Genomic DNA, 20148 nt, shown 5'->3' with positions numbered 1-20148 from the left:
TACTGTGGGCACTGCTTTGCTCCTATGGTCTCAGACTCCCAGGGCTCGATGTTCAGGTGAGTGAATCCCAGCACAACCGTTGTCAGCAGTAAAATGAGACAGCAGAAGGACTGAACAGCAGAAGACTGGGCATTGCTCTGAATCCCAGAGAGGCCTCCTGCAACCTTCCCTTAGGAGTCAGTGGCAAAGACACAACTGTGGCTATCCAGAGACAGGTCAGATCAGAGGCAGCGGTGCCATGATCTCCCCGAGTCTCACGGGGAATGGTGCTCGGAAAACCTTCAGGCCAATTCAGAAGCATTCGCGATCTGACTTTCAGGAGCCTGGCTGTGCAAATTCACATCAAGTTTGTGAGTGTGCAATTACAACAACTGGGTTAATTGAACACCTGCAGGATCAGCTCCATCTATGGCTATTAGCCAAAATAGTCAGGGATGCAACCTCGTGCTCCGGGTGTCCCTAACCTCTGACTGCCAGAAGCTGGGACTGGACAACAGCAAATGGAGCACCCAATAATTGCTAGGGTGACCATATTTCCCTATGCTGAATACGGGACACCTGGTAAAATTACTCGTATTCAAGCGAGTTCAATGGCAATCAGAACTATGCAGTACAAACGTGCAAATTAACATCAAGTTGACTGAGCCCTGATTAAAAAGAAACACTGTGTAGCTGGATTTTTATTTATCTTAAAGGCTTTAGGGTTCACCTGGGGAGAGGTCACACACCAACACACACACCTCTCACACACCCGGGGGTGAGGGGGGAGGAGGGAGAGAGAGAGAGAGAGACAGACAGACAGACCGACCCGACCCCTCCTGCCTGGCACCCTCTGTGCCTGGCTGGGCCCCCGGGGTGGAACCACCTCTCCTAGTATCTGGCACCACATCTTCCCAAGGCAACACCTGGGGAAGGCACGCAAACTCACATGCCCTCCCCCAGATTTCTGCCAGGGTTCACATCAGAACATAGCCAGCAGCAGCCTTTCGGCACTGTGCGGGAGGGAAGGGACTGCTTTCAGCCATGGGGCAAGACCTCATCTCTTCCCCACTCCCCTGTGGTTGGAAGCAGCTTGTCCCTTCCTGCCCGCACAGTGTCAAAAGGCAGCTAACACCCCCAAGGTGCTGCTGGCCACTGACATAACCCAGCTGCCTCCTGTCCCCCAGCTACAGCATGGGCAGGAAGGGGTTAAGCCCTAAGGATGCATTGTGCACCAGGGCACAGGGAACCTGAGTGCAGGGGTGGGTGCGTCATGCTCCATGGGGGCAGGACCAAGTGCTGGGGGTAAAGAGGGGGCTAAACCCCTGGCCGGGAAACTGCTGTGGAGCCTGCAGGATTGGGATGTGAACAGGTTGGAAATCGCTGCCCCCCACCACTGCACAGCTTAGCTAAGGGACTGAGAAGTTTCCCCGTTTCTGCGCTGAGTAGGGCTTTGGCACATGCAGGGCTTGGCTCCTCCTGGCCAGCGCCCCGGGTTGGAGGGTCCTGGGCTTTCCCAGGCTGCTGGCCCAGCCAGAGGCAGTGGGGGAAGGAAGGAAGGAGCCTGCCGGCCAGGCTGTTGGTGAGCTGAGCACTCTGATCAGGGGGTGGGTCTCCGCACAGCGCTGGGAGCAGGATGCAACCCACCGGGGGAGCAGGGAGAGGACAGTGAGGGGGGAACACGTAAAGGGCTGATGGGTGGGCAGAAGAGGTGACACATAACCAGTACCGCCTGGCACCTGCCTGTGCTCACCAACCACCGCAACTTGCAGAGTTTCAGAGTAGCAGCCATGTTAGTCTGTATCCGCAAAAAGAACAGGAGTACTTGTGGCACCTTAGAGACTAACCAATTTATTTGAGCATGAGCTTTGGTGAGCTACAGCTCACTGCATCCTCCTTTTCTTTCAGCTTGCCGAGTGCAGGCAGTGTCGGCTGGAAACAGGCCGGAGCCCTGCTGGCCAAGGCCCAGCACACAGCAAGGGCTGTGCTGATGTACCAGCAGGGGGAACAGCCGGCCCCGCAAGCTGCAGCTTGGCCTTAACACTAGCCATGCACCCGCCCCCATCGTCGGCCACTGGACCCCCCCACACTCACCGCTGGCGGGCGGGCAGCTGGCAAGCAGGGACCCAGCCAGCAGTAGGACCCACCAGTACTGGTTGGGGCAGGCGGGGAGAGACAGAAAATACGGGACAATCTGCCTGTTTGTAAGAAAAAGTCAGGACACCTGCAGGAAGGCTTAAATACAAGACTGTCCCTTTAAAAATGGGACGTTTATTCGGGTGACCAATCGTCCTCTTCTACTCATTCCCTCTGAAGCACCTGGCACTGGCCACTGTTGGAACATAGGACACTGGACCATTGCCTGCCCGGTATGGCCGTTTTCATTCTTATGACACACGCAGATACATGGACATCAACACCCTATGTTCATCTCATGCAGCTGAGATGTGTCGGATTCAGCCAAGCCCTAAGCGACTCTAGGAACAGCGCAGAAGGACCAAATGGCCCAATCTCCTTGCACTTCCAGCAAGAACAAAACGGTGCCAATGCCGACACAATTTCCAGGGCCACAGAACTGTACCCAACGTTGCCAAACACACACAGCCCGTTAGACCAGCAGCAAAGGGCCAGAGTCAGGAAACACAAAGTTCCCACATTCTTATGCAGCCCCCTGGAGCGTTCTTTCAGTCTTGCTACAGCCCTCCAGGAAGAGGACCCCAGCTCACAGACACTTCAGATGTTCTGGGTGACATTTAATAGGCTAAGCAGTGTTCATAGAATCACAGAATATCAGGGTTGGAAGGGACCTCAGGAGGTCATCTAGTCCAACCCCCTGCTCAAAGCAGGACCAATCCCAACTAAATCATCCCAGCCAGGAATTTGTCAAGCCTGACCTTAAAAATATCTAAGGAAGGAGATTCCACCACCTCCCTAGGTAACGCATTCCAGTGTTTCACCACCCTCCTAGTGAAAAAGTTTTTCCTAATATCCAACCGAAACCTCCCCCACTGCAACTTGAGACCATTACTCTTTGTTCTGTCATCTGCTACCACTGAGAACAGTCTAGATCCATCCTCTTTGGAACCCCCTTTCAGGTAGTTGAAAGCAGCTATCAAACCCCCCCTCATTCTTCTCTTCTGCAGACTAAACAATCCCACTTCCCTCAGCCTCTCCTCATGACTCATGTGTTCCAGTCCCCTAATCATTTTTGTTGCCCTCCGCTGGACGCTTTCCAATTTTTTCACATCCTTCTTGTAGTGTGGGGCCCAAAACTGGGCACAGTACTCCAGATGAGGCCTCACCAATGTCGAAAAGAGGGGAACGATCACGTCTCTCGATCTGCTGGCAATGCCCCTACATATACATCCCAAATACCATTGGCCTTCTTGGCAACAAGGGCACACTGCTGACTCATATCCAGCTTCTCATCCACTGTAACCCCTAGGTCCTTTCTGCAGAACTGCTGCTTAGCCAGTCGGTCCCTAGTCTGTAGCGGTGCATGGGATTCTTCCACCCTAAGTGCAGGACTCTGCACTTGTCCTTGTTGAACCTCATCAGATTTCTTTTGGCCCAATCCTCCAATTTGTCTAGGTCCCTCTGTATCCTATCCCTGCCCTCCAGCGTATCTACCTCTCCTCCCAGTTTAGTGTCATCTGCAAACTTGCTGAGGGTGCAGTCCATGCCATCCTCCAGATCATTGATGAAGATATTGAACAAAACCGGCCCCAGGACCGAACCTTGGGGCACTCCGCTTGATACCGGCTGCCAACTAGACATGGAGCCATTGATCACTACCCGCTGAGCTGACAATCTAGCCAGCTTGCTATCCACCTTATAGTCCATTCATCCAGCCCATACTTCTTTAACTTGCTGGCAAGAATACTGTGGGAGACAGTGTCAAAAGCTTTGCTAAACTCAAGGAACTACACGTCCACCGCTTTCCCCTCATCCACAGAGCCAGTTATCTCGTCATAGAAGGCAATTAGATTAGTCAGGCATGACTTGCCCTTGGTGAATCCATGCTGACTGTTCCTGATCACTTTCCTCTCCTCTAAGTGCTTCAGAATTGATTCCTTGAGGACCTGCTCCAGGATTTTTCCAGGGACTGAGGTGAGGCTGACTGGCCTGTAGTTCCTAGGATCCTCCTTCCCTTTTTTAAAGATGGGCACTACATTAGCCTTTTTCCAGTCGTCCGGTACTTCCCTCGATTGCCATGAGTTTTTAAAGATAATGGCCAATGGCTCTGCAATCACATCCGCCAACTCCTTTAGCACTCTCAGATGCAACGCATCTGGCCCCATGGACTTGTGCTCGGCCAGGTTTTCTAAATAGTCCCGAATCACTCCTGCATGCCCGAGCAATATTTTTATACTCTTCCCTGGTCATTTGTCCAATCTTCCATTTCTTGTAAACTTTTTTTGTTTTTAAGATCAGCAAGGATTTCACTGTTAAGCCAAGCTGGTCGCCTGCCATATTTACTATTCTTTCCACACATCGTGATGGTTTGTCCCTGTAACCTCAATAAGGATTCTTTAAAATACAGCCAGCTCTCCTGGACTCCTTTCCCTCTCATGTTATTCTCCCAGGGGATCCTGCCCATCAGTTCCCTGAGGGAGTCAAAGTCTGCTTTTCTGAAGTCCAGGGTCCGTATTCTGCTGCTCTCCTTTCTTCCTTGTGTTAGGATCCTGAACTCGACTGTCTCATGGTCACTGCCTTCCAGGTTCCCATCCACTTTTGCTTCCCCTACTAATTCTTCCCGGTTTGTGAGCAGCAGGTCAAGAAGAGCTCTGCCCCTAGTTGGTTCCTCCAGCACTTGCACCAGGAAATTGTCCCCTACGCTTTCCAAAAACTTCCTGGATTGTCTGTGCACCGCTGTATTGCTCTCCCAGCAGATATCAGGGTGATTGAAGTCTCCCATGAGAACCAGGGCCTGCGATCTAGTAACTTCCGTGAGTTGCTGGAAGAAAGCCTCGTCCACCTCATCCCACTGGTCCGGTGGTCTATAGCAGACTCCCACCACGACATCACCCTTGTTGCTCACACTTCTAATCTTAATCCAGAGACACTCAAGTTTTTGCCCACAGCATCACACTGGATGCTCATGTTCAGCTGATAATCCATCATGAGCCCCAAATCTTTTAGAGCCCCTGCTTCCCAGGCTAGAGTCCGCTGTCCTGTACATGTGACCTGCATGCTTTGTGCCCAGATGGATACCTTTACATTTAGCTGTGTTAATGGTTTGCTTGCGCCCAGCTTACCAAGCGATCCAGCTCTGTATCAGTGACCTGGTCTCTTCATTCTTTACCACTTCTCCAATGTGCATACCCACTGCAAACTTCATCAGTGCTGATCTGATGTTTTCTCCCAGGTCACTGACGAAGTGTTAAATAGAGTAGGGCCTAGAACCAGTCCCTGGTCAATAACCAGCTGTGCCACAGGCTCCCTGGCTGAGCCAGTTCACCTCTGCTGTGGCTCAGTTCCCTGTCAGTACACGCAGACGGGGGGGAGATTGCTGGGAAGAGATGGCTTCCACTGGGCGCTCTTAAGAAGGATAGGGACCCAGCAAAGAGCAGAATGGAGGGCTCGTTAAGTGCCAGCAAGCTGGGCAGGACAGAAACATCAGGACAGACCCTTCCCCCATGAGCCAGGCACAGTTGAGCCAAGATGCCCTGAGGGTCTGTCTCCACGGCAAGCAGAAACCCACAGAGCCCAGGACTCGGGCTCCCGGGGACAGTGCCAAAAGCAGCTGTGTGGACATTCAGGCTCAGGCTCGGAAGACGGGGGGAGAGGGTGCGGAGGGGTTCAGAGCCCAAGCTCCAGCTCAAACCCGAACATCTACATGGCCATCTTTAGTTTAGCTGCAGCGTGAGTCTGTGTCTGCCAACCTGGGCTCAGACTCGCTGCCGTGGGTTTCTGCTTGCCATGGAGACATACCCTGGGAGACTCCCTCTTGGTCTAGAGGGCAATGGGCTGGTGTGGGTTAGTACAGAGCCTGTAAGAGGACAGAGGAGGCTGGTGCCCTGGAAATAGGCAGCACAGAAGAGGTTATAAGGGGGAAGAGATGGGAGACGCAAAGGAGGCATCAAGGGTGGCGTTGCAGGTGGTACAGGGTGGATAATGTGATACGAGAGACTTCGGCAGGGCTGGACAGGGCCTTGAAGCTGCATATAATTGGGAAGAAGGAAGCAGGGTGGAATTGTACGCACCACCCCGTGGGAGGGCTACACACAACAGCGATCGCAGGAGTGGAGATCAGGAAGGTAGGAAGGAAGGCCACTGAAGAACAGAGAGCCCCCGCCCCGTGCAGGCATCTGCAGCCATGAGTGCAAAATGTCACCCCCACCCCGTCAGCAATCGCATGGGTGGGAACTGCAGCACAGGGTGCCGGGACATGCAGACCCAGGCAGCAGGGCTCTGTGGAAGAGTGCCTGGAGAGTGTGGCCGCAGCACTCTGCTTGGGCTTGAGTGGGGAGCCACGTCACCTGCAGGAGCGAGCAGATGCAGGAGCGAGTGATTCGGCAGCAGCCAATGCCTGCAAGGTGGAGGTGACAGCGGGTGGCTCACAGAACGTAGCAATGGCAGGTGCAGAGGAGAACTCTGGGGCAGCAGGAGACTCCAAGGTTACCAGCCTGAGGTCCTGCCTCTCTAACCCCAGCACCCTGCGAATTAAATCGCTCCCTTGTTAGCACCAAGCTGGAATGAATTTGAGACACGCCCCGAGCCTAGAGGGGTCGAGCCACTAGTCAGTGCTCCAGTGTCCCCTTCCCGCAGAGACACGGTGCCTGGCAGGCTGAGACAGACCCAGCCAACAGGACAGCGACTTGAACATTGCAGGGGAGAGACAGGAATGGATCTGGAGCCAACTGTGTCCCTGTGCTAATGAGCAGGGTCCTCCTCTCCCCAGGGCCGGAATTCATTCGTTCGTTCGTGTTGCCAGAGCAAGGCGGAGCTCCAGCAGCATGGGCCCTGCACTGCCTGCTCTAGGCTGAGCATCTGCAGGGCCGACGCTGCAAGAGAGATGGAGAGCAGCACCACAGCTGGCCGGGGGAGCGGAGCAGCAGCCAAGCGAGCATGGGAAGAGCAGTGGGGCACCTGGGCATGGGCACCGCACAAAGCAACGCTGCGCTATGGGAAAGGCAGACGCTGCGCTGGCAGGGAAAAGCCCCAATCTCAGGCAGCCGGAAGGGGATACAGATATTTCAGTAGCAACCACAGATCCACCCAGGACAGCACCACCAGCAAATAACTTCCCCTGAAATAATCCCAGATTAAAAGGCAGCTCTAGAGGGAGGACGGGCTATTTACTCGCGGCAGCGATTAGATGCCATGCACCATCTAAATCAGCACCTCCTGCTACGGTGCTGGAAATGGGGGAGAGGGGAGGTGAGAGGTCTGACTGGGTTCTGCTAGGTCCCCGCAGGCTCTGCAGATGCCACCAGCCTCTCCAGGCCACGACCTGGTTTGCCAAGACAGCTCCCATGGCCTGGACAACTCAGAATAATGAGATTATCTGCAAACATGGCACACGCCGCACTCCAGCAGGACAGCTTAAAACCCCTCATGGGGTATTTTACAGCCCCCGCTAAGGGCTAGCCACTAACAGCACACACACCCCCCTTCAGCCTCGCGTAGGACTCTTATGCAGACGAAAAACAGAACAGGGAGGCTTTCGATGACCTCCACTGGAGTATGGAGCTGGCAATTTCTTACCAGCAAATTAACGTGAGAGGTGATCTGAGTGCCACGCGTAGGCATCAGCGCAAGAGACACAGAGTGAGGCAGGCTGTGCCGATGAGGAGAACACCACACTTTGTTTGACCCTCCTGCCTGTTTCCGCACCAGAGCCAGGACGCGAGGACAGGCCCTGTTACATAACACTGCAGCTGATGGCGCAGCAGGCTAACCTAGCGTGATCACCCAGGGCCTGTCGGGAGGCCAGCTTCCCGGGGTAGCCTGCCCAAGAAGGGAGCTATTTGTTCCAAGTGCCAAGTTTGATTTCTTGAGAATTACCCCCCAAGAGGGGGAGGTGAAAGGGCAAATAGACTGAAAAAGCAAGCGTGCACTTGCCGTAAGGCTGCAAAACCAAACCAGCACACGGGTGCCCCGGCACCACTGGTCCCTCCAAGCGGTGCGCGTGTGCACGCAGATCCTAAACCCCGCGCACACGGTGACACACCGTGCGCACAACAATTTGCACACCAGAAATTTTTTGCGCATACAGCCTGTCAAAAATTGGAGGGAACATTGCCCGGCACCCCTCCACAACGCCTTCCCTTGCATCACCCCAATTCTGCTCATGTTGGCAAGAATCCTGCATGGCAAGGGGCTGGAAGGAGTAAGGTCCCTGCAGTTCTCCACGCCGCTAACGGGAAACGCCCCCAATGTCTTGTGCCACCTTCTGCGCGGGGAGGGGAAGCAGCAAGCGCAATGCAGCTGCAGGCTGGGCAAGCCGGGTGTGCACACAGCAGGGAATACTCCTGCACTGGCCAAAGGGACACCACAGGCCCCCTCTCGCAGGCTGTCATATCATTTTGGGGGCGTGCGGCTACGCAGGGCGCATGCCTATGCTGCCAGAGGAGAGCGCAGATGCAATTTCACATTAAATTATTTTGGCAGCAGTAGGCACACGCTGTCAGCTCGGCACACACTAACATTCATCACGCCGTGCAACTGCTGACATTCAGCTAACTAAGAGCGGGATCAATTTAAGAAAAACTATTAAAGATTTAAAAAGATTAACAAAGCGTCATAACACGGTGATGTATGACCCTCATTTTATTTGTGGGGCCCCATCTTTTATCCACTGCGAAGCGGCTGCATGTTTTACCTATTAAGTTACAGGTGCTCCTTAGAATCCTGTCCCCAGTAACAAGCGGGGGGGGGGGGGTGTGAGGGGGGTGCCTTAAGCCTAGCACTGACTGCACAAGGACCCCAGCGATGGAGAGAGCGTGCCCAGAGGGAACGAAAGCCACTAAATCTCCCTGCTTGGGAGGCAGCAAACAAGAGTTCAGCATTTTAAAGAGAGCCCTTTGTGATCCTGGCAGACAAGATCAAACTCGACAGCTCTCGCAACTGAAACGTTGGCCTCGCCTTATGTTTCGGGCTTTACTCTGGATTTTAAATTGATGTTGCTCCTGTGGACAATTTAACCAACATTTATTTTTTAAACCGTCAAAGCGCAGCAGCCCTCCAGCATGTGCAGCTGTGGGACACCTCTGCTCAGTAAAAAACAAGACAAAGAGCAGGCTGCATAGGGCCATGCTGTCCACACGGCCCCCTAGAGAGGGCCCTGTGGATTTTGGAATGGGCCCTTCTGTCCACATGGGGACCTGGATAAGAACCTAACTCCCCTCCTGTATCCAGGCTTACGCAGACAGCACTTGGACTGAACGCCCTCTCCCTCTCTGCCGGGGGGGATGTGGGGGGAAGGCAGGTAAGGGGCTCTACAGCCTGGGTAGTGAAGCACAGGGGCAGGCTGCATGGGGAAGACTTCGATTTAAAGGGATAACTGGCCTAGGCTGAAGGATCTGACTTTAATGGTATTAACATACCTTTGGAGCCTTCAGCCATGATATTAAAGGGACCCCCCCTTTCAAGGCCATGCCCTGGGATTTCAGTGACATTAAACCTAGGTAAACATGTGGTTTAAACTCAACCATGGCAGCCCCTCGGGGGCCCTGCCCAGCTTCCCTGAGTTATTACGGGCTAGGCACACGGCATGCAGAGACCACTCTGTAGGACCGAGACAGGAATTGGGCTGCTTTATCAACATGGGCCAATGACAACGGCCAGCGGCTTCAGGTTCCTGAGTCCTTCCTGACCGGCAAGGGACTGCTGAGAATCACTTTGCTTTAGCCAGCTGCATAGCTACCCCAGGATGCCCCAGTGCAGGCTGACTGCCCACAGTCTCCAGTGGACAGCCAGCCTGGCAGCAGCCCTGCTACCCACCCCCTCCCCCGGATAGCAACGCCCCAGAGAACACCGTGCTCTGGAACCAGCTCCCGCCACACAACAGCGCCCCTACTGGCCAAGTAAGGAATTGTACCGATGGGCTCCCAAGACGCATCCTTGTGCGGTGTCAGACGTACGGCTACTGTGCACAGGCCTCAAAAGCAGGCACCATGCTGCAGGGCCAACCAACCCCAGGGCTTTCCTTGGCTCGTAGCCCTGTGACCATTTCCACGTGGACTGCTTCGCCTAACAGTCCCCAGCGCGGCAGCAGCAATGCGCCGGTTACGTGCGCTTATCCTGTTTGCCTTCTCGTTCCCCTTTCCAGGCCGCAAGGGCTCCAAACAACTCCAGCCTGAGGACGGCAGGAGGTGAGCTCTCCTATCATGCCACCAGGCAAAGAAAGCCCCAAGGAAAGCTCGTTCCCTTTCTCTAGGCCAGGAACCTTTTGGTGCTGCTGCTCGCGTTCCAACACCTCCCCCTCCCGCCTCGGCTGCGGGGCGAAGAGCGGAGCCAAACACGCCAGTAAATTGGAAAAAGGGTGCTTGCAACACACGAGGGAATTGAAAAGGGCAAATTGTGTTTAAATCCGAGGGCTCTTTCCATTTCAACGACCATCATCAATCAGGCCAGGTTCGTCAATCAGTCCAGGACAAGTGCTGTCGGGGACCCTATGTTTCAGTCGCCACCCCCTCACCTTCTGCAACGTAGCACGATGGGAAAGAGCCGGCGGCCCAGAAGCTGCAATACCCTGAGGATGTCTGAGCTAGCATTCCAACAATAAAGCAGCAGCAAACACGTGGACTCAAGGCCTATCAGAGAGCTCGGTGTGGAGACCACTGCCTGACACGCTGTCTCCAGTCATCTCACTGCTCCTTGCCATCCCCGCCGCTGTCTGCTATACCCAGGTTGTCACACCTTACGAGGCTGTGAGCTCCCAATCCTGTATCGGGACCCCCAGGCTCTACCACAAGACAACTAATAATCATCATCATCATGTCACGCTGCATGGGCAGAACCACGTGGATCCTTACCCCAGAGATATCTGCCACCCGGTGTATTGGCACCTCTTTCTTGCTGTGCAATCCTTTGCCATTCTTGATAGCCCTGTTGGAGTGAAAAACAAACAAAATGTAATCAGCATGGGAAAGCAAAGCGAGCTGTGCCATCTGCACGGCGCACGCCGGATGGCACCAACAGCTCGGCACCATGCGCGAGGGGAGCCCAGACACGCTCGTTAGCCTGCTAATCCCAATTACTGGTATTCAGCTGCTCACCTGAGCTAAGCATGTACCTGATCAGAGAGAACATTTGTAGACGTTACCAAATTAAATGGCTTTGTTCCCCGCACAAGGAAAGGAATCAACAGGAAGAGCACACCGGGGAGAATCAAAAGTAATAAATGTTTCTTTCAGCGCTTAATCACATGAAATATTTTAAATGCAAAATACGCAGCCAACTTTCCAATTCTAATGGAAATAAGTTCCTCCAGGTAAAAAAGAAAAAGATAAGATAAGATAAGTAGCCTGAATGAAGCAATACTGTACAAGGAAGTCATTTAGCAGCCACAAAAATTAGCAAATGCTACAGAACTGACATGAAGCCCCATTTTCAATTCCATCTGCAGCCATAACTATTAGAGCATATTAACAAGAAGAGAAGAATTGCCACGACAGATCATCTCAGTCCAGCCTGGGCAGCAGTCTTACTCTCCCCCTCAGCTCTGATAGCCTGCTGCCTTGCTGCCATCCTAGCACCGAGCTCTAGTGAGCAGATTTCGTCTGTGGGGTAGGGAGCTTTGCCCACAATCCTAAAGGAGTATGAGGCACACCTAAAAGGTAAGTAATTGCCTCCTTCTGACCCTCCTGGGATAGGCATCTTCGAAACCTAAGACCCCAATATCCAGCCCCAAGCCGTGCCTGAACAAGCCCCTGATCATGTGTCTGTGTTGCACCTAACCCAAGGGGTGCTGCTCCACGACTGGGCTCCTAGCCACTAATGCAAAATAGCGATCAATGAAATAATAAAATTAACAAACAACAACAAGGGTCCCAGGCCAGTCTCCTGCTTGCAGCAACCGCAGCATAGGACAGTGCAACTTGGCCAATTATTAGGGGCAGGGAAGAGATTCCTCTGTACACCAGCTTTCATCCGGAAGCAGGAGATACAGCCGTTCTTGCAGCCTGCCTATCCGACTCCCCCCTGCTGCGAGTCCCTTAGCTCAACTATGATGTATTACAAATGGATTTAAAGGGGAGTTGCAGCGATATATTTTAGAAATACTGAAAGAGCGAGCTTCGGAGTCCAAATGGTCCCGCCCAGAAACAAGTTGTTCCCCCCACCTCCACCAGTGTTGCAAGTCTTGCAACATTTGGGGTTTTATGTAAAGACCCAACTCCTGGAGTCATGTGAGAGTCTCACATAAGAAACTGCTAGCCCTTGTGGTTCCAGAGAAAAGCTTGAAAACATGAGCCCCTGAAGGTTTGAACACCAGAAGGCAAATTTAAACAAACAATTTGTACAAGCCTGGAAGATAATAGGGTGATAAGTAACAGCCAATGCAGACTTGTCAAGAATAAATCATGTCAAACTAATCTAATTTCCTTTTTTGACAGTGTAACCATCCTAGTGGATGCAGGGAGGGGGAAGAGAGGGAAGCAGTAGCCATGATACAGAATGATGTGCGTAAGGCTTTTGACAGTGTCCCATATCACATGCTCATAAGCGACCTAGGGAAATGGGGTCTAGATGAAATGATTATAAGATGGGCGCACAACTAGTCGAAAGACCGTACTCAAAGAGTAACTATCACTGGTTCACTGTCAGAGCATGCATCTAGTGGGGTCCCACAGGGGTCAGTCCAGGGTCTGGTACTATTCGGTACTTTCATTAATGACTTGGATAATGGAGTGGACAGTGTGCTTATAACATTCACAGATGACACCAAACTGGGAGGGGCTGCAAGCACTTTGGATGACAGGATTAGAATTCAAAACGAACTTGAGAAATTGGGGAACTGATCTGAAATCAGTCAGATGAAATTCAATACAGACAAGTGCAAAGTACTTCACTTATTGCTTCTCTACATGGCACGTTACTGTGGCAAGCCAGGGTGTGCATCTACAGCACACCAGTTTACCTGCAGTAACACCCCGAGTGCTTGATCTTGAGTAGTATCTAGAAAGATTTGTTCAGGCTATGTCTGTAGGGCAGGAAAACTGTTTGAAGCCATCCCTAGAGGCAATGCATTGGAATGGGTTCCCTAGGGAGGTGGTGGAATCTCCATCCTTATCGGTTTTTAAGGCCCAGCTTGACAAAGCCCTGGCTGGGATGATTTAGTTGGTGTTGGTCGTGCTTTGAGTAGGGGGTTGAATTAGATGATCTCCTGAGATTTCTTCCAACCCTAATCTTCTATGATTCTTCTATGATCTGGGGAAGATGACATGTTGGCCAGTGGTGTGACATCTTCCTCGTGTTCCTGGAAAGGCTCTTTGGTTTGACAGGCCTGGAGACCCAGGAGGATGGAGAGGGTGTATGTCAGTTCCCCTGATCAGTGGTGGTTGAGGAAAGTGTTGCCTGCATGCCACCCACAGTTCCCAATACGGCCAGTACGGGGAAACAGAAATACAGGGTGGCATCCATGGGTGCCTGTAACAAGGCCCTGGCTTGGTTCTAGTGTCCTGATATCGAGGGGGCGCAAAGGATTCAGGCTGTGCTCTCCCTCGATATGACGGTGGGGTGTGCAGTGTAACCGAGTAGTCCACCTCATTACAGAAGAGGGGGCAGCTCTAGGTGGTGAGGGAGTATGCGGTATCGTTTGCCTCTCTGGAGGAGAAGCACGAATTGCTGGTAGTTTGCTATGGAGAGGTGGTGACTCGGTGGTTTCAGAAACAACCAGGTCTCTTGGGAACCTGAACTCTGTGGTACCAGCACGATCAGTATGGGCACTGCGTGATGCGAGTGCATTGGTGCCATAGGAAGTCTAGGCATCAGCGCAGATGGCGTGGGTGCCAAGCTCAGCTGAAGTCTAACAAGTAGCCAACAGGTGGCACCAAGGGCTTCACCCACGCCAAGGGCTTCGCCAGTGCCGAGGCACTCAGAGCCGTGTGTTTAGGGGGGGTAGCTGGTTCCCACTGAGATTTCTGAACTGTCTTTGTCAGTACCCCTGCTATGTGATCCTGCCCTCTTAGGGGCCTTGGAACTACCAGTAACGCCGGCACCCAAGTGATGAAAGGAGCTAGGTCTCACTCCAGAAGATGAGGGGGCCACTGACCTCAGAGAGTGTTTCTTGTCATCCTGACTAGAAACTGAAGACTTTCTCTTCACAGTGTGCAGTGAACGTGGGGCGGCAGATGATGTTGCCGATGGAAACCGCTGCACAAGAGAGGTAGCGGGGTCAGGATCTGAGTCAGGACACAACGAGCCTTCCATCATAATTAATTTTAGTTTCGGGTCACAGGCCTTTTGGCCTGCATTTTCAATTCGAGGCAGTGGGTGCTCCCCTCCCAGAGAACAAACGCACTGTGAGTGTCCGTCACTCACAGGGATGGCCTTGGGGCAGGAGAGGCACCTCTTAAACCCGGGGGAGCTGGGCAAAACCCTGTGCAGGGAGAACTTTGCTGTCGGGAAGAATGCACTAAGCTAGAAGGTAATGGGGAGGAAAGAACAGAAAGAAAAGTTTGGGTCTGGTCAGCTTTTTGGGAGAAGAAAATAAAGGGAGGAAGCAACCAATATCTGCTCTGAACGGTACCTTATTACCGCCAAAGGCACGAACGATGCTGTGAAGGGCTCTGCGAGGGATTCCGTCCCAGACCCAGGGGAGCTGAGAAGGAAGTAAGGGCGATTGGACCGCACAGTACTATAGACGCCGTTCATAGTGCAAGAGGGGGAGGAGCACATGGGCAGCCCAACGGGCAGTGCTACCAAAGATCTCCGATCCCAGGGGCAGGGACACTAGCTCACCTAACATGGAGCACCCACGGGGACACATCTCAAAGAAGAACTCAGAGTTCTAGTGGATCACAAATTGAATGAGAGTCAACAATGTGATGCGGTTGAGAAAAAGGCTGCTATCATCCTGGGGTGTGTTAACAGGAGCATCTTATGTAAAATGGGAGGTAACTGTCCGGATCTACTCAGCACTGGTGAGGCCTCAGCTGGAGTACTGTGTCCAGTTCTGAGCGCCACACATCAGGAAAGATGTAAATAAACTGGAGAGAGTCCAGAGGACAGCAACCAAAACAATGAAAGGTTTAGAAGACCTGACCTATGAGGAAAGGTTAAAAAACTGGACATGTTTAGTCTTGAGAAGAGAAGGCTGAATGGGGACTTGATAACAGTCTTCACATATGTAAAAGGTAGTTATAGGAAGACTGATCAGTTGCTCTCCATGTCCACACCAAGGGTAGGATAAGAAATACCTGACTTACTCTGCAGCAAGAGATGTTGCTTAGATATTAGGAAAACTTTCTGGCAACAAGGAGAGTTAAGCACGGGGACCGTCACCCAGAGAGGTTGTGGAATCCCTGGTAGAGGTTTAAGAACAGATTGGACTTAATCCTGCCTCAGAGCAGGGGCTGGACTAGATGACCTCTCAAAGCACCTTCCAGCCTAACATTTCCATGGTTCTGAGATCCACCCAACATTGGCTTAAAAACCAGGACATTAAAAACAATTGAAATCAATCTTATAGATCCCCAGGCCAGAAGGGACCACTGTGATCACCTGCTCTGACCTCCTGTACAGCACAGGCCACAGGACTTCCCTGGATTAACTCCTGGTGGAGTAAAAAGTGGTTAAAAGGATGGCAAGTTAAACTGCAGTGGGAGCTGAAGAGCTCCTGACTTTCAGGGTACTACACTCGTAACACCAACGTTGCTCTGCCTTCTAGTCTATCACCTTTGTGGACTGCTTGCAAATGCAACTGCATGAGAAGCCATCCAGGCTATTTGTAAAGTTTTCATGTAATTTGTGGCTTGTCTCACTTGTTGTTGGAGAGGAAAGAGGGAGAGAGATGCAAGCAATACCCCAGATAAGCTCACCAGCACTGAAAGGTCTCTGAACACAGATGGCAGGTTAAAGGGTAACACACACATTTATTAAAGCCTGGAACAGCTCCTTCCCCTGACAGGTTTGTCCTTTTCCATTTGCAAATGCCAAGTTTATTTTCCAGGTGTTTCTAGCAGAGCAAACGCTTATTATGGCTGCTGTTGGTCAGCCTCTCACTGCACCGGCCTCAGTGATGTCGGCAGGAAAGGAGCAGGGCTCTGTGGATCTGTTAATTGCTCCATGCAGCCCACCAGGGGGAGCTCACCACACTTTTTAATGAGGCAAAGTGGGGTTTGTTTGATTTCCCAAATAGATGGATATTGTTATACAGCCATAGGTGTTAGAATGCAGAGATACACCTTTCGTCTACAGGCCTGGAGTAAAGGAAATCAACACTCTCTATTTTACAGATGGGGAAACTGAGGCATTCCCAGGCCTATGGTCTATGTACTCTGCCACACTGCCTCTGTCTCAGCAATGGGAGAATTAAGCAGGCACGTGGTGAATGTCCCACTGGGTTAGACCAATCCGAGGGCAGGCAAGGAGTACAGCTATCAACCTTGCTCCAAGCTGCCCTTGCTGGATAACATTACTGAGATGGAGGCAGGACTCCTCCATCATCCTGGCCCATGTAGTCCCCAGACAGAGGAAGCACCGAGACTGCACTTGTTCTGTCCGTGCATCTCCTCACAATGGGAGGAGGTTGAGTTTCCCTGCTGTCATCTGGCCATGGGGTTCTGCTGGCTTAGTCGCAGGCTCCCAGCACAGGGTGGGGAGACCACTCTGAAATGGACCTTTTCCATGCCGAGATCCCAGGGCATGATGCAGGGCAGTGGATCAGCCACCCTGGCCAGGGCTCTGCTGCAGGGTTCAGGGCACGCGCGCCTTTCCCATTCAACACGTGAGGCCGCTGGGAAAGACGTCAGGGTTCCATGGGATTCTCTGCCATCAGCGTACTGACAGCACGCAGACAGCTTGGCATCTTTGCTTCTCCCAGGCACTTGAATGACACCGATCCTGCTGGTGGTTTGGGGAAGGACTTGGAGAGTCTGACAAGGGCAGTTGTTGGGTGAGGAGTCACCCATTGCTTCCAGAGACCCAGGTGGTAAGGTGGGCAAAGTGCCCATGCTCAGCACGATTGCTCTTGGACCTGGGCCTTGCCGAACCTTGGAGACTTCCACCGACGATGATGGCGATGCATCCTGCCTGGGGCCACTCCTGGGGGGCACAACGCAGCAACCTTCCCTGCCTGCAGGGACTAGCCATGGAGAACACGCCAGGCCAGCACTCCAGCAACCTCGCTGGATCTCAGAGCGTCTCCACGGGCAATTCGAGGGCTTGACTGTATGTGGCTGAAGTCCTCTACCATTGTTACTCTGCATGCTGTGCTCTCACTAACTTACCTGGCTTGGAATACCTGGGGGCAGCTCTGGAATCAACATCCCCAGTACTCATGCCCCAGAAGGTTGCTTGACCTTCACAGCCTGTTGCCAGTCCCATCTGCTCTCTCCAGCTGCTGGACACAGAGGATGGACCTCCTGGGTGTTTTGTTTTCAGAACTGCTAATGGACCGGGGGTGGAGGGGATGTTACTTTTGTGTCTGTGGGTTATTGTCTACACTGGAAATTTGCCTCAATTCCACCCACCGCTGCAATGGCTCCAGTGCAAGAGCTGACAAGGCAAGTCATGGCTTGCGTTTATCACTGCTTGAAACCGGGGTGAGCTGCAGCAGACCCAGTCGCCACTCCTCTTGCCTGTGTGTGACATCGATGGCTGGAATCATGGCAAAGGCCGGTACAAACAAGGCCTCTGTTTCAATCATGGTGGAGCAATGGGCACGGTGTGGGGTCTGTTTAAAGAGGTTTCCTGCTGTCGCCAGCAAGACGGTCACATCTGCTTTAATGGCGTTTCACTCCCATAGCTGCCTGCCCAGACACCTAGGCACTCGATGGACATCTCTATACATTGGACTACCAATGAGAAGCATTGCCAGATCAGTCCTGGTACAAAAATCACACGTTCCCCCAGCTCTCCCCCCTCTGGGTTTGGCCTTGATTTCTGCAGCCCTCAGACTCTCACATTAGACTCAAAATAAAAGCTCCTGACTTTTCAAACTTCCCCTACTAAGCCGCTTCTGGCTGCTCCTAGGCAAGCAGCATGCCTTTGTTCAGACTGGTCCGTGACCAACACAAAATGGGAGGGAAAGATTCTCAGACCTACGGAGGCTTTTTAGAACAATCAGTCTGCTGAGGGGTATCATTTGGGAGCAGTGAAGAACAGGCCGACCTGTTAAATGGTAGGCATGGGTTTTTAGAAATCAGAACCACTCAGTGATTCCAGGGATAAGTGGCTTGGCAGCAGATGGTTGTTTGCAGGAAAGCAGCTACCTGCTCCGTTTCTGAAGGGGAAGTTGTTAAACTTGCTAGCAGTGACAGCAAGCTGCCTACCGTGCTCCACCCAAACTCACTCCCTGATGCTTCTGGGTGACAGAATTGTGCAGAGGAGCCAGACACATCAGGGCTTCACACAGTGAACTTGTGAGAGTCCTGCCAAGCTTAGGGGTGGAGCGTCCCCACAGTGAATTAGGCCCTAGATACTGACAGTATCTTATTCCAGAAGAACTTGTTCTTCCAAAGCAGAGGTCAATACGTCATGTGAAGAAGCATTTGTGTTTATGGCCCACGAGACTCGCCTGGTGGCTGTCATTTCTGGGGGTTCAGATACCACCTCAGGGCGCATCTGGCTCCCAGCGTGGGCTGAAGAGGTGGCCTTTTAGGGACACAGTTCTTCAAAGGAGCTGTTAAGTCACAATCCTTTCTGCCTTTGCCCCAAAAGATGCCCAGAGGGAAGTTCAGATTCTGATCTCAGTTGCCCCACTGTCAATCCAGCGTAACTCACTTCAGTGGAGTTACTCTGGATTCACACCAGGGTAACAGAACATGGCACTCATTTTCAAAGTCCCCTGAGAGCTACTGCTGAATGCACACTTAAGGCATCCAAACCTTAACTCTCCCTGGTGGGGACATCATGCAGCAAAGAACTGGGGCAGAGGGGTTTAAAAAAAAAAAAAGTCACTTGACTCTGGGATCACACCCGCCAGAACACATTCGTTATACTAGTATGGAGATTGCACAGTGTCACTCTGGGGCAGAGTTAAGGTTGTTTGGGTGCTTGAGTGGCACATTGCCACGCTGTGACAAAGCAGGACTGTTCTTAATATTTCCTCTGAATATTGTGGGGATGCCTCAGTTTCCCCTATGCAGTTCTTAAGTATCTAGGTGGTGGGATAAGGGTGTATGATCGTTGCAGAGCCCTAGAAGGCAGGTGTGTGCAGGGGCCTGGACACAGAGAATGGCCAACACCCTGTTTCCTGGCACCTGATGGCCTGGCCCTTCCCCCCTGCAAGGTGAGAGCTAAAGGGTCGGAGAACAAAGGAATCCGGTGACCTCCTGGCCCGGGAAAGGGACAAAGCCCAGAGGAGGAGGGGCTGGAGAGAGTTTCAGTTTGGGGCTGGCTGCGGACATGGAGTGAAGGGCGGACATGCAGTGAAGGGCAGACGTGTTTGTCTGGCTCACTGCCCCCCCAAAATGGACCCGGCTGAGGGGTCCTGTTCTCTGCACCTACAAGCTCTGTGTTAGACCATGTTCCTGTCGTCTAACAAACCTTCTGTTTTACTGGCTGGCTGAGAGTCAAGTCTGACTGCGGAGTTGTGGGGCAGGACCCTCTGGCTTCCCCAGGACCCCGCCTGGGCAGACTCGCTGGGGGAAGCACATGGAGGGGCACAGGAGGCTGAATGCTCCGAGGTCAGACCCAGGAAGGTGGAAGCTGTGTGTCCTGAAGACTGTCTGCTCACAGAAAGGAGACTTCCCCAGAGTCCTGACTAGCATTGTAGGGAGCAGTTCCAGAGCATCGCCCGGGGACTCCGTGACACATGCTTCTACAGCTTTGGGTTTCTTTTAAGTTTAACCTCCACTCTGAATGTCTTGGGTTCATGAATGCTTGTTTTGGGGACAATTCCATCAGCCCTGGAAGGTATTTTACCCTAAATCTCCAGGCTCAGCTCGAGCTCCAGTTCCTGTCATTTGTGCCTGGCAACGTCAAGTCTTGGTTCTCCCTTGTGGAGGGAAGCCTGCACTCGTAGGCCTGGCCTGTCTTCCTCAGTCCGACAGAAAC

At 52.5% G+C, this 20148-nt stretch overlaps 1 protein-coding gene across 1 annotated transcript in view; it reads right to left on the bottom strand.

The window, feature by feature from the left end:
* The window catches only part of SND1 (staphylococcal nuclease and tudor domain containing 1), a 490888-nt gene that overhangs the window by 236691 nt on the left and 234049 nt on the right, over positions 1-20148 (bottom strand). Inside the window, exon 14 of the mRNA XM_084617794.1 lies at positions 10962-11034. Within this exon, the coding sequence (XP_084473920.1) occupies positions 10962-11034 (73 nt within the window). The remainder of the gene's footprint in view (positions 1-10961; positions 11035-20148) is intronic.

The sequence above is a fragment of the Lepidochelys olivacea genome (genome assembly GCF_965140295.1).
Source record: "Lepidochelys olivacea isolate rLepOli2 genome assembly, chromosome: 1".
Taxonomy (NCBI): domain Eukaryota; kingdom Metazoa; phylum Chordata; order Testudines; family Cheloniidae; genus Lepidochelys; species Lepidochelys olivacea.
Note: the sequence above shows the minus strand (reverse complement) of the source record. Positions and strands in the feature narration are given on the sequence as shown.